This window comes from Ranitomeya variabilis, chromosome 5 (assembly GCF_051348905.1).
Source record: "Ranitomeya variabilis isolate aRanVar5 chromosome 5, aRanVar5.hap1, whole genome shotgun sequence".
In the NCBI taxonomy this organism is placed as follows: Eukaryota; Metazoa; Chordata; class Amphibia; order Anura; family Dendrobatidae; genus Ranitomeya; species Ranitomeya variabilis.
The window spans coordinates 666,151,803-666,164,173 of record NC_135236.1 but is presented as its reverse complement, the minus strand read 5'-3'; the positions used below and the strand labels follow the sequence as shown (position 1 = coordinate 666,164,173).

The 12,371-nt window shown below is 40.8% G+C and overlaps 1 protein-coding gene and 1 long non-coding RNA gene across 7 annotated transcripts in view; one reads left to right on the top strand and one right to left on the bottom strand.

Moving 5' to 3' along the window:
• Positions 1–12,371, top strand: part of BICD1 (BICD cargo adaptor 1) — a 240,982-nt gene that overhangs the window by 225,634 nt on the left and 2,977 nt on the right. For 2 of the 6 annotated variants that reach the window (XM_077266647.1, XM_077266649.1), the window contains one exon: positions 195–704. The exons of 1 other annotated variant lie outside the window; for it this stretch is intronic. In XM_077266647.1, the coding sequence (XP_077122762.1) occupies positions 195–229 (35 nt within the window). In that variant the 3' untranslated portion in view covers positions 230–704. Of the gene's footprint in view, positions 1–114; positions 705–6,651; positions 6,735–12,371 lie in introns of those variants that run through there. 3 more of the 6 variants (XM_077266653.1, XM_077266648.1, XM_077266650.1) reach the window with 3 other exon arrangements.
• The window catches only part of LOC143776860 (uncharacterized), a 76,614-nt gene continuing 67,567 nt past the window's right edge, over positions 3,325–12,371 (bottom strand). The window contains exons 2-3 of the long non-coding RNA XR_013215940.1: positions 12,088–12,204; positions 3,325–3,337 (exon numbers count right to left, since the gene is read on the bottom strand). This is a non-coding gene — a long non-coding RNA (uncharacterized LOC143776860). The remainder of the gene's footprint in view (positions 3,338–12,087; positions 12,205–12,371) is intronic.

The following is a 12,371-nucleotide window of genomic DNA, read 5'->3' as shown; positions in this document are numbered from 1 at the left end:
ATACACATGAGTAATTTAGAAACTAATATTGATTACTTTGATTATATCTTCAATATTTTATCTACTTTTTTTTGCCTTTGATGCAACAATTGGAATTTTCCCTGAACTTTGAAGCAGCAGCTGTGATGAAGGCCTATTGCCAAAAGACCTTTAGCCCCAATTCGTAATAACTTACTACAGGAATCTCATTTCAGCTGCCTGTCTCCTGGATCTGTTCTCCAGAACGTAAGTGAGGACAGGAAGAACAATGACCATCGAGAAGAAGTGTTATAAAGGCTACTGACTGTATTAGGATTTTTTCTAAAAAAAAAAAAAAAAACTTCCGATGTTACATAATAGTGACTTTAAAAAAAAAAACTGTTGATGCCGCGGACTCAAACTATTTTATCTCTTCCCATCTTATTCTCTATTTAAAGTGATTTTGGACCGAAAAATAAAATATTCCACCTTAACCACCAATTTATTTAATTCACCCAAAAATGACTGTTGGATATTAATAACTGAACTATTGACTTATTTGGGGTCTATGTATCATAGCCGAACCTTGTAATTGTGAATATTATGGCACAGAAAAATCATCTGGCACTACCTTTATTGTTAATTGTGGTATTAGGAGTCAGTTGTACAATTTTTAAATTCTTAAAACAAAATTTTCGACAAAATTTTGACATCAGAAAGCATGCTCGGAAAATGATGTGCTGTTTAAATAAGGTTTGTTATATATATATATTTCAAAAAAGTAGGCAGCACTCCATATCATCTGAAAAACTGTGCAGGATTTATTGAACCCACATGTCTGGGCAACGTTTCGGCTCCAAATGAGCCTCTCTCAAGCCTTGAGAAAGGCTAATTTTGGAGCCGAAACGTTGCCCAGACATGTGGGTTCAATAAATCCTGCACAGTTTTTCAGACGATATGGAGTGCTGCCTACTTTTTTGAATTCTATGTACTCTGGACAATCCATGGACAGGTTGCCTGGGGGCCTTGCACCCGAAGATAAGTAAAAGAATTGTATATATATATATATATATATATATATATATATATATATATATATATATATAAAACTTGCAATTCTCACAATGGCCACCGGGGTTATTTTAGACTCTGACTTCCTGTTCTTACAGGAAATACACATGTACATTAGCAGCAATGAACAGACTCTGACCCAATGAATTGTATTGAAACATTTAATGAGCGTGTGGAAAGGTCACTGTGAAGGGAGACGGAGGAGGTGAGCTGTAATATTAGCAACGGTGATTGGTGGATGAGGTGTTATCAGCCTTTGTACAGTGATGTTACCTGTCAATGTAACCCTGTATGTGATGATAATGAGACTGCTGAAAAGTCTTTTTGTGTAGAACAGGAAGTATGAGTCTAAAATGACATGCTTAAAAGTATTGTTATTTTTTTTAAATACAGATTGTGATATGAAAACAACTGCCCAAAAAATAAAAGTAAAAAAAATAAAATTTAAACAATAGGTAATTTTTTATTAGATATTTTAAGTGTGTGATAATCAAAATTAATTATTGGTAGAGTGCCAATATAATTTAAATTATTAGCGTACATATGGTCAAGTATAATACTTTTTTCAGGGGTTTTTTTTTGTATTTATGTTCAATAACACTTTTTTATCGTATATTTCAAAAGTGATCTCCTCTAAAAATCCATAATATTATATAAATTGTAACGGCGTTGATACATGGACCCGGAAGAATGGAGCACAAATTGTTATGTATGCAAAATAAATGTCTTAAGGTGTAACATGGAGCTAGATTAGCTCATAATATATCCATTTTTGGATTTTTTTTTATTATATGTCCATTTGGTCTGTAGAATGCTATGATGCCAATAAAAAAAAACTAGTTAATATCTGGGTACTTTCATGAAATTTATACTGTTGTTTTATATATATTATTTACTGGATAGACTCTTTTTGAGAAATTTATTGCAAAGGTTTCTGAAGAATTTTATTATCAGTGGACAACCTCTTTATTATGATCATTTACATAAAAAAAAGAATCACCTTGAGACCATTTGGCATTAAACCATTTAATCTATAGGTTGTTAATGAATTATTTCAAATTTTTGAATTTTTGTTTTAATTATGTTTTTGCTTTCCTATTTTCCCCAAATTTTGTTGAATGTAAAGTAGATCACTTTTATTTAAAGGTTTGTAAATTAGCTCTCCTCCAGAAGGAGGAAAACTCATTAGAAAATCCAGTGTAGAACATGGTACAAGTCCCAGTAATTAGTACTGCCCGAAAGTTGACGACTCGTGATGTCACCGAGGAGATCCAAATTATGTATGAAGACACCTCCAGACACCAATACATGAAGTAAAGTATGAAAATTAACTTCCTAATAAGGAAAAAAATATATATCTTAAATTAGATGTAAGCAGTTGTTTTTTGGGGGCATTTTCTGTTCGTTAGTTGGCTGGATATCACATCCTGACAACTGGTACCTCCCCTGAGGAGCTGTTGACACAAGTCTGAGGTGACAGGTGGGATTCCAACTGCTGTATTTTCAGACAATGATCCATAGGAAAAAAATATGCTAATTTATTCTCTAGAAGAAGGAAAACTCATTAGAAAATCCAATGTAGAATATGGTACAAGTCCCACTAATTGGTACTGGCCGAACGTTGACGACTCGTTATGTCACTGAGGAGATCCAAATTATATATGAAGACTTATCTCCAGACACCTTTACATGGGGTAAGGTATACAAATTAATTTTCCAAGAAGGAAAAAAATATTTATTAAATTAGATGCCCATCAGTAGAAAGTTGTTTTGGGGCATTGTCTGTTCTTTAGTTGGCTGGATATCACATACAACTGGTACCTCCCCTGAGGAGCACTTGACACAAGTCTGTGGTGACAGGTCTGGTTCCAACTGCTGTATTTTCGGAGAATGATCCATAGGAAAAAAAATATGTCAATTAGTTGTCTAGAAGGAAGGAAAAGTCATTATAAAATCCACTGTAGAATATGGTACAAGTCCCAGTAATTGGTACCACCAGAAAGTTGATGGTTGACTTGTGGTGTCACTGAGGAGATCCAAATTATGTAGGAAGACTTATCTCCAGACACCATTACATGGGGTGAAGTATACAAATTAACTTCCCAAGAAGGAAAAAAGATATATTAAAAAACGATGCCCATCTGTAGACATTTGTTTTTTGGGAATTGTCTGTTCTTTCGTTGGCTGGATATCACCTACAGACAACTGGTACCTCCCCTGAGGAGCGCTTTTGTAAGGACAGGTCTGGTTCCAACTGCTGTATTTTCAGACAATGATCCATAGGTAAAAAAATATGTCAATTAGTTGTCTAGAAGGAAGGAAAAATAATTTTAAAATCCACTGTAGAATATGGTACAAGTCCCAGTAATTGGTACTGCCAGAAAATTGACGGTTGACTTATGGTGTCACTGAGGAGATCCAAATTTTCTATGAAGACTTATCTCCAGACACTATTACATGGGGTGAAGTATACAAACTAATTCCCCAAGAAGGAAAAAAAGATATATTAAAAACGATGCCAGTCTGTAGACATTTGTTTTTTGGGTATTGTCCGTTCTTTCATTGACTGGATATCACATACAGACAACTGGTACCTCCCCTGAGGAGCGCCTTTATAAGGACAGGTCTGGTTCCAACTGCTGAATTTTCAGACAATGATCCATAAGAAGAAAACTACAATACTAACCTTGTAAAAAAAAATTTAGACAATTGATCCCCATTCTTCTATTCACTAAACCTTTCATACATCATTTTAAAGCCACACCCTTTTTAACGTCTAGAACTTTCCAAACTGGACTAATCCAGATTTATAGTTACATCTGTTTATATTGAATGTACTCATAAAGCTTACATTGTTCAATGTAGATTATGTGCTCATTTATTTGTCTAGATTTATATGATTTTGGGCAGTGATTGATCAATGCACATCCAATATAACTAACTTCAAAAAGGTTAAAAAAAAAGCATATATTACATATTTAATATTAATATTTACATTAACAAAATATTAAAATGTGAAAGTGTAATTTTTAATATTAAAAATTCGAACAAGTTTTGAAGGTTTCAATGTTAAGGTTAAAAATGTGGAAATTGTTGAAGGTTTAAGTTTTAATATAAAAAATGTGGAATATTTTGAAAGTTTACATTTCAATATCCCAAAATTTGACTTTTTTGCAAGGTTTAATTTGTAATATTACAAATTTTCAGTTTTTTCAAATGTTTAAGTTTTATATAAAAAAAATTGAAGATGTTTGAAGGTTTAATTTTTAATATTTAAAATATTGAAAATTTGTAAACGTTTAATTTTTAATATATTTTTTTTTTACTTTTTTTAATGTTTAAATGTTAATGTTAGAAATGTTGAAAGGTTTCAAATGTTTAATATTTAAAAATTGAAAAAAATTGAAGGTTTAATTTTAAAACATTGGAATTTTTTTAAAATTTAATTTTTAATATAAAAAATGTGGACATTTTTGAAGGTTTCGTTTTTAACATTTTTGTTTTCCAATATTATTGTATTGTACAGATGTGTCACCATTATCCTTTCTGGAATAGAGTATACGAGTCGTTCATGATATCGATGCCAGTCAATATCACGCCAACAAGAGCAAAAAAAAAAATTTTTACTTGGGGCCTATGGGTGACGGATGTCGTCTCTCTAGGAATCTGTCGAATGTCTACATTTTGTCTTGTCATACTTCTTAGGAAATGTCAGGTTTTGAGACAAGTTAAAGGGAATCGCCATATTACTTTTATGTTAACAAGTCTGCTGAGGACATGATTTGAGGGCCCTTACGAATTTATAAGAATTCCAGGTTCTCCCTCTTCTTCCTCACAGACTGCAGCAGTTCTCCTCTTCTCAAAATGGCCGCTCATAGAGGAGCATGTGACCAGACATGTCCATGTTTGGTCACATGCTCCTCCCAGAGCGGCCATTTTGAGACTGTCCAGTCTGGGAGGAAGGCTGTACTAACAAGCCAGCAGCTTAGAAGAACCCTTTCAAGGGATGCTTCTATCATCTAAAGTTAATACATATCAACATCATAAATGATAACAAGTGAACAGGTGCAGACCCTCCACTAATCCCGAGATTGGGGCTCTAAGATGTTGGAATGCAGTAGTGGGCCGCCCATGCTTTGTCTTTGGTCGGCCATCTTGTCTGTCATATTGTACCCAATGACTAGGTATGAATTTCCTTATGTACCAATGTTCCTTCATGTCACCTTGGCTTTGTCTGATCTCATCTCTCTATTATGGCGGTGTCTTGTAAATCAGCACTAAGTGCCTCTGTAGACAGTATCTATACGTGTACCAGCCGGTCCCGGGGATCTTATCCTGTGGTGTGGTAATGTAGGAGGCCAAGAATGTCATGGAGTTAGAACTATATCACATGTGGGGGGCAGATTTACAGCTTCCATTGGAGACTTGCAGGAGGAAGAGATGACCAACCGGTAACCTTCCAGCCAGTAACATCTGTCCATCATGGAGGCCCTCGTAGTATCTGTGTTAAGAATTGTATAAAAACCTTGTGTAACTGTAAGTGGGAGAAGTCCGGAGATGTCCTGTAATTATTCCACATGGATGTGATGTCAGTGTCCATATATACTGTATATATATATATATATATATATATATATATATATATAATCTTTAAAATGTGAACAGATTTCTAAAACTAGACCCTTGTGTTATTAGGAATGTGTTACAGGCTGTGATGCTTTGGGCTTTTATGATGTTTCCTGTTTGTCTTTTGCGTCTTGTTTATGTTCCATTTGATAATGTAATACTGTCTTGTCATTGGACACTGCACTACTGCCATCTGCAGGAAGAAAGGGGTACTGCACTCTGTCAAATATTGCAGGAGCCGCCTGTAACACCACATCCAGGTGTATATACCAAATTTGATAACCCAGCAGTTCATCTAAACTTAGCATTGAACAAATTTATGGTGCTTAAAGGGGTTGTCCACCTTTGTAAACATTTTTTTCTCATTACTTAAATGCATGTAATTGGGGCTGCAAATCATTTTTTCAATTGGGTTTCATTCAAAAATTTGCACCGTTTGCCTTCTATAGCCTCTGTGTGACACAGTCTATCGATTGCTGCAGAACGATTAACTGAGAATCAACCAAGAATCCGTCAGTGAGCTCGCTCTGACACCCTGATATGGAGCTTGTAACCTTGGTTTTTTTTTTGTCTCCTATTTTTTCTGATCGCCTCTCAGCTGATTTATGACCACAGACCACATCAAAGTTGAATGAGCAGATAAAGGAAGAGACTGTAAAAGCCAAACAGTGCAAAATATTTAATGAAACCCAATTGCAAAAATGATTTTTAGGCCCATACACATGTGTATAAGAAAGGGGGGGGGAATCGAAAATAGTGAACTACCCCTTTAAGTTGGTCCAGTGGAACCACCGGGGGGGTTTACGAATGTTGAATTTGGAACCTGCAGTACCAGACACAGCCTATAGACAGGAGTGGCGCTTTTTTGGAAAAATTTCAAATTCTAATCTCAACCCCTTTATGTTCCAATAACACTACTGTCTTTCATCCTGTCTTTTCCTCCTCTATATGACCATGGACCGTGTCATCTCTTCGTATATATGTCTAATTTATCAGTTTCTTGTAGATTGTCAGCAGCCTGCTGCCTCACCGCCACACTGCTCACAACTAACCCGGCGGCTAGACTGTCCGACCGTCAGGTAATATGCCGCTAACCCACTTCACTGCATGCCAAGCTTAGCCGTTTATCCCAATCTTCTTCCTTTTCTATGGAAAAAAATAACTTCTTCCCTTCATTTCTGCTCGTACTAAAGGGTTTTAGGCTTAATATGTTCAGTGTCCACATTTTTTGCTAAAATAAAAATAGTACTGTAGGTGTGAGAAAGTTACCTATTTACTAGTATAGGGGAGTGTAGGGGGCATGCTTTGTATAGGGGAGTGTAGGGGGCATGCTTTGTATAGGGGAGTGTAGTGGGCATGCTTTGTATAGTGGAGTGTAGTGGGCATGCTTTGTATAGTGGAGTGTAGTGGGCATGCTTTGTATAGGGGAGTGTAGGGGGCATGCTTTGTATAGTGGAGTGTAGTGGGCATGCTTTGTATAGGGGAGTGTAGTGGGCATGCTTTGTATAGTGGAGTGGAGTGGGCATGCTTTGTATAGTGGAGTGTACTGGGCATGCTTTGTATAGGGGAGTGTAGTGGGCATGCTTTGTATAGGGGAGTGTAGTGGGCATGCTTTGTATAGTGGATTGTAGTGGGCATGCTTTGTATAGTGGGGTGTAGTGGGCATGCTTTGTATAGTGGAGTGTAGTGGACATGCTTTGTATAGGGGAGTGTAGGGGGCATGCTTTGTATAGGGGAGTGTAGGGGGCATGCTTTGTATAGTGGAGTGTAGTGGGCATGCTTTGTATAGGGGAGTGTAGTGGGCATGCTTTGTATAGTGGATTGTAGTGGGCATGCTTTGTATAGTGGGGTGTAGTGGGCATGCTTTGTATAGTGGAGTGTAGTGGACATGCTTTGTATAGGGGAGTGTAGGGGGCATGCTTTGTATAGGGGAGTGTAGTGGGCATGCTTTGTATAGTGGAGTGTAGTGGGCATGCTTTGTATAGTGGAGTGTAGTGGGCATGCTTTGTATAGGGGAGTGTAGGGGGCATGCTTTGTATAGTGGAGTGTAGTGGGCATGCTTTGTATAGGGGAGTGTAGGGGGCATGCTTTGTATAGTGGAGTGTAGTGGGCATGCTTTGTATAGGGGAGTGTAGTGGGCATGCTTTGTATAGTGGAGTGGAGTGGGCATGCTTTGTATAGTGGAGTGTACTGGGCATGCTTTGTATAGGGGAGTGTAGTGGGCATGCTTTGTATAGGGGAGTGTAGTGGGCATGCTTTGTATAGTGGAGTGTAGTGGGCATGCTTTGTATAGGGGAGTGTAGGGGGCATGCTTTGTATAGTGGAGTGTACTGGGCATGCTTTGTATAGGGGAGTGTAGGGGGCATGCTTTGTATAGTGGAGTGTAGTGGGCATGCTTTGTATAGGGGAGTGTAGTGGGCATGCTTTGTATAGTGGAGTGGAGTGGGCATGCTTTGTATAGTGGAGTGTACTGGGCATGCTTTGTATAGGGGAGTGTAGTGGGCATGCTTTGTATAGGGGAGTGTAGTGGGCATGCTTTGTATAGTGGAGTGTAGTGGGCATGCTTTGTATAGGGGAGTGTAGGGGGCATGCTTTGTATAGTGGAGTGTACTGGGCATGCTTTGTATAGGGGAGTGTAGTGGGCATGCTTTGTATAGGGGAGTGTAGTGGGCATGCTTTGTATAGGGGAGTGTAGTGGGCATGCTTTGTATAGGGGAGTGTAGTGGGCATGCTTTGTATAGTGGAGTGTAGTGGGCATGCTTTGTATAGGGGAGTGTAGTGGGCATGCTTTGTATAGTGGAGTGTAGTGGGCATGCTTTGTATAGAGGAGTGTAGTAGGGAATGCTTTGTATAGGGGAGTGTAGTGGGCATGCTTTGTATAGTGGAGTGTAGTGGGCATGCTTTGTATAGTGGAGTGCAGTGGGCATGCTTTGTATAGGGGAGTGTAGTGGGCATGCTTTGTATAGGGGAGTGTAGTGGGCATGCTTTGTATAGGGGAGTGTAGTGGGCATGCTTTGTATAGGGGAGTGTAGTGGGCATGCTTTTAGGGGACTGTAGTGGGCATGCTTTGTATAGTGGGGTGTAGTGGGCATGCTTTGTATAGTGGAGTGTAGTGGGCATGCTTTGTATAGTGGAGTGTAGTGGGCATGCTTTGTATAGTGGAGTGGAGTGGGCATGCTTTGTATAGGGGAGTGTAGTGGGCATGCTTTGTATAGTGGAGTGTAGTGGGCATGCTTTGTAGAGTAGTGTAGTGGGCATGCTTTGTATAGTGGAGTGTAGTGGGCATGCTTTGTATAGAGGAGTGTAGTGGGCATGCTTTGTATAATGGGGTGTAGTGGGCATGCTTTGTATAGTGGAGTGTAGTGGGCATGCTTTGTATAGCGGAGTGTAGTGGGCATGCTTTGTATAGCGGAGTGTAGTGGGCATGCTTTGTATAGCGGAGTGTAGTGGGCATGCTTTGTATAGGGGAGTGTAGTGGGCATGCTTTGTATAGGGGAGCGTAGTAGGCATGCTTTGTATAGGGGAGTGTAGTGGGCATGCTTTGTATAGAGGAGTGTAGTGGGCATGCTTTGCATAGTGGGGTGTATTGGGCATGCTTTGTATAGGGGAGTGTAGTGGGCATGCTTTGTATAGAGGAGTGTAGTGGGCATGCTTTGTATAATGGGGTGTAGTGGGCATGCTTTGTATAGTGGAGTGTAGTGGGCATGCTTTGTATAGCGGAGTGTAGTGGGCATGCTTTGTATAGCGGAGTGTAGTGGGCATGCTTTGTATAGCGGAGTGTAGTGGGCATGCTTTGTATAGGGGAGTGTAGTGGGCATGCTTTGTATAGGGGAGTGTAGTAGGCATGCTTTGTATAGGGGAGTGTAGTGGGCATGCTTTGTATAGAGGAGTGTAGTGGGCATGCTTTGCATAGTGGGGTGTATTGGGCATGCTTTGTATAGGGGAGTGTAGTGGGCATGCTTTGTATAGTGTAGTGTAGTGGGCATGCTTTGTATAGGGGAGTGTAGTGGGCATACTTTGTATAGCGCAGTGTAGTGGGCATGCTTTGCATAGTGGAGTATAGTGGACATGCTTTGCATAGTGGGCTGTAGTGGGCATGCTTTGTATAGTGGAGTGTAGTGGGCATGCTTTGTATAGCGGAGTGTAGTGGGCATGCTTTGTATAGCGGAGTGTAGTGGGCATGCTTTGTATAGGGGAGTGTAGTGGGCATGCTTTGTATAGCGGAGTGTAGTGGGCATGCTTTGTATAGCGGAGTGTAGTGGGCATGCTTTGTATAGCGGAGTGTAGTAGGCATTCTTTGTATAGTGGAGTGTAGTGGGCATGCTTTGTATAGCGGAGTGTAGTGGGCATGCTTTGTATAGGGGAGTGTAGTGGGCATGCTTTGTATAGAGGAGTGTAGTGGGCATGCTTTGCATAGTGGGGTGTATTGGGCATACTTTGTATAGCGCAGTGTAGTGGGCATGCTTTGCATAGTGGGGTGTAGTGGGCATGCTTTGTATAGTGGAGTGTAGTGGGCATGCTTTGTATAGTGGAGTGTAGTGGACATGCTTTGCATAGTGGGCTGTAGTGGGCATGCTTTGTGTAGTGGAGTGTAGTGGGCATGCTTTGTATAGTGGGGTGTAGTGGGCATGCCTTGTATAGCGGGGTGTAGTGGGCATGCTTTGCATAGTGGGGTGTAGTGGGCATGCTTTGTATAGTGGGGTGTAGTGGGCATGCTTTGTATAGTGGGGTGTAGTGGGCATGCTTTGCATAGTGGGGTGTAGGGCATGCCTTGTATAGTGGAGAGTAGTGGCCATGCTTTGTATAGTGGGGTGTAGTGGGCATGCTTTGCATAGGGGAGTGTAGTGGGCATGCTTCGTATAGTGGAGAGTAGTGGCCATGCTTTGTATAGGGGAGTGTAGTGGGCATGCTTTGTATAGTGGAGAGTAGTGGCCATGCTTTGTATAGTGGAGAGTAGTGGCCATGCTTTGTATAGTGGGGAGTAGTGGCCATGCTTTGTGTAGTGGAGAGTAGTGGCCATGCTTTGTATAGTGGGGTGTAGTGGGCATGCTTTGTATAGCGGAGTGTAGTGGGCATGCTTTGTATAGTGGAGTGTAGTGGGCATGCTTTCTATAGGGGAGTGTAGTGGGCATGCTTTGTATAGCGGAGTGTAGTGGGCATGCTTTGTATAGTGGAGTGTAGTGGGCATGCTTTGTGTAGTGGAGAGTAGTGGCCATGCTTTGTATAGTGGAGAGTAGTGGGCATGCTTTGTATAGTGGGGTGTAGTGGGCATGCTTTGTGTAGTGGAGAGTAGTGGCCATGCTTTGTATAGTGGAGAGTAGTGGGCATGCTTTGTATAGCGGAGTGTAGTGGGCATGCTTTGTATAGCGGAGTGTAGTGGGCATGCTTTGCATAGTGGGGTGTAGTGGGCATGCTTTGTGTAGTGGAGAGTAGTGGCCATGCTTTGTATAGCGGAGTGTAGTGGGCATGCTTTGCATAGTGGGGTGTAGTGGGCATGCTCTGCAGATGTTACTGTGTAGGGAAGAGAAAGAGGCAGGAGAAGCTGACTAAACTGTCTCCACAATCTTTGGTTGTTAGTTTGAAATCATGAAAATTCCTTTTGGATTCCATTGACTTATTATCACTAGTGTTGAGCGATACCATCCGATACTTGAAAGTATCGGTATCGGATAGTATCGGCCGATACCCGAAAAGTATCGGATATTGCCGATACTGATACCCGATACCCATACAAGTCAATGGGACACCAAGTATCGGAAGGTATCCTGATGGTTCCCAGGGTCTGAAGGAGAGGAAACTCTCCTTCAGGCCCTGTGATCCATATCAATGTGTAAAATAAAGAATTAAAATAAAAAATAGGGATATACTCACCTCTCCGGCGGCCCCTGGACTTTACCGCCGTAACCGGGAGCCGTTGTTCCTAAGAATGCGCGCTTGAAAGACCTTAGATGACGTCGCGGCTTCTGATTGGTCGCGTGAGCGGTCGCGTGACCGCTACGCAACCAATCAGAAGCCGCGACGTCATCTAAGGTCTTTCAAGCGCGCATTCTTAGGAATGGAGGCTCCCGGTTACGGTGGTAAAGTCCAGGGGCCGCCGGAGAGGTGAGTATATCCCTATTTTTTATTTTAATTCTTTATTTTACACATTGATATCAATCCCAATACCGATACCACAAAAGTATCGGAACTCGGTATCGGAATTCCGATACCGAAATTATCGGCCGATACTTGCGGTATCGGAATGCTCAACACTAATTATCACGGATCTTTTAGGTTTATAGACTCAGGCAACATAATCGTGATGGGACAAATCCAGCAGCAGGTGATCAGGGCCGTCAGCTGCCTCTTGTCCATAGCATAGGTCTTACCTTACATTGTGACCCCCTCCAGCATCGCTGCTGACACAAACTGAAAAGTGGAAGGAAGTGTTACCTTAGCAGATACAAGAGGAAATATTTCATATCTGTCTTTTTCTCCACTTCTCTCTGCTGATTTCTGACTCCAAGAAAGTTGAGCTCAACTTCGATGTGGTCTGCGGTCATAAATCATCTGTAAAAGACAGATAACAGAGTTACAAACTCTCCGTCAATACGAGCTTACTGACTGATTCTTAGTTAACGCCTTCTGCAGCCACCAATAGACGATGCTAAATGGAGGCTACAGGAGGAAGGTTTTTTCTTAAATGAAACCCAATTGTGAAAATTTAGTTTTGCCTC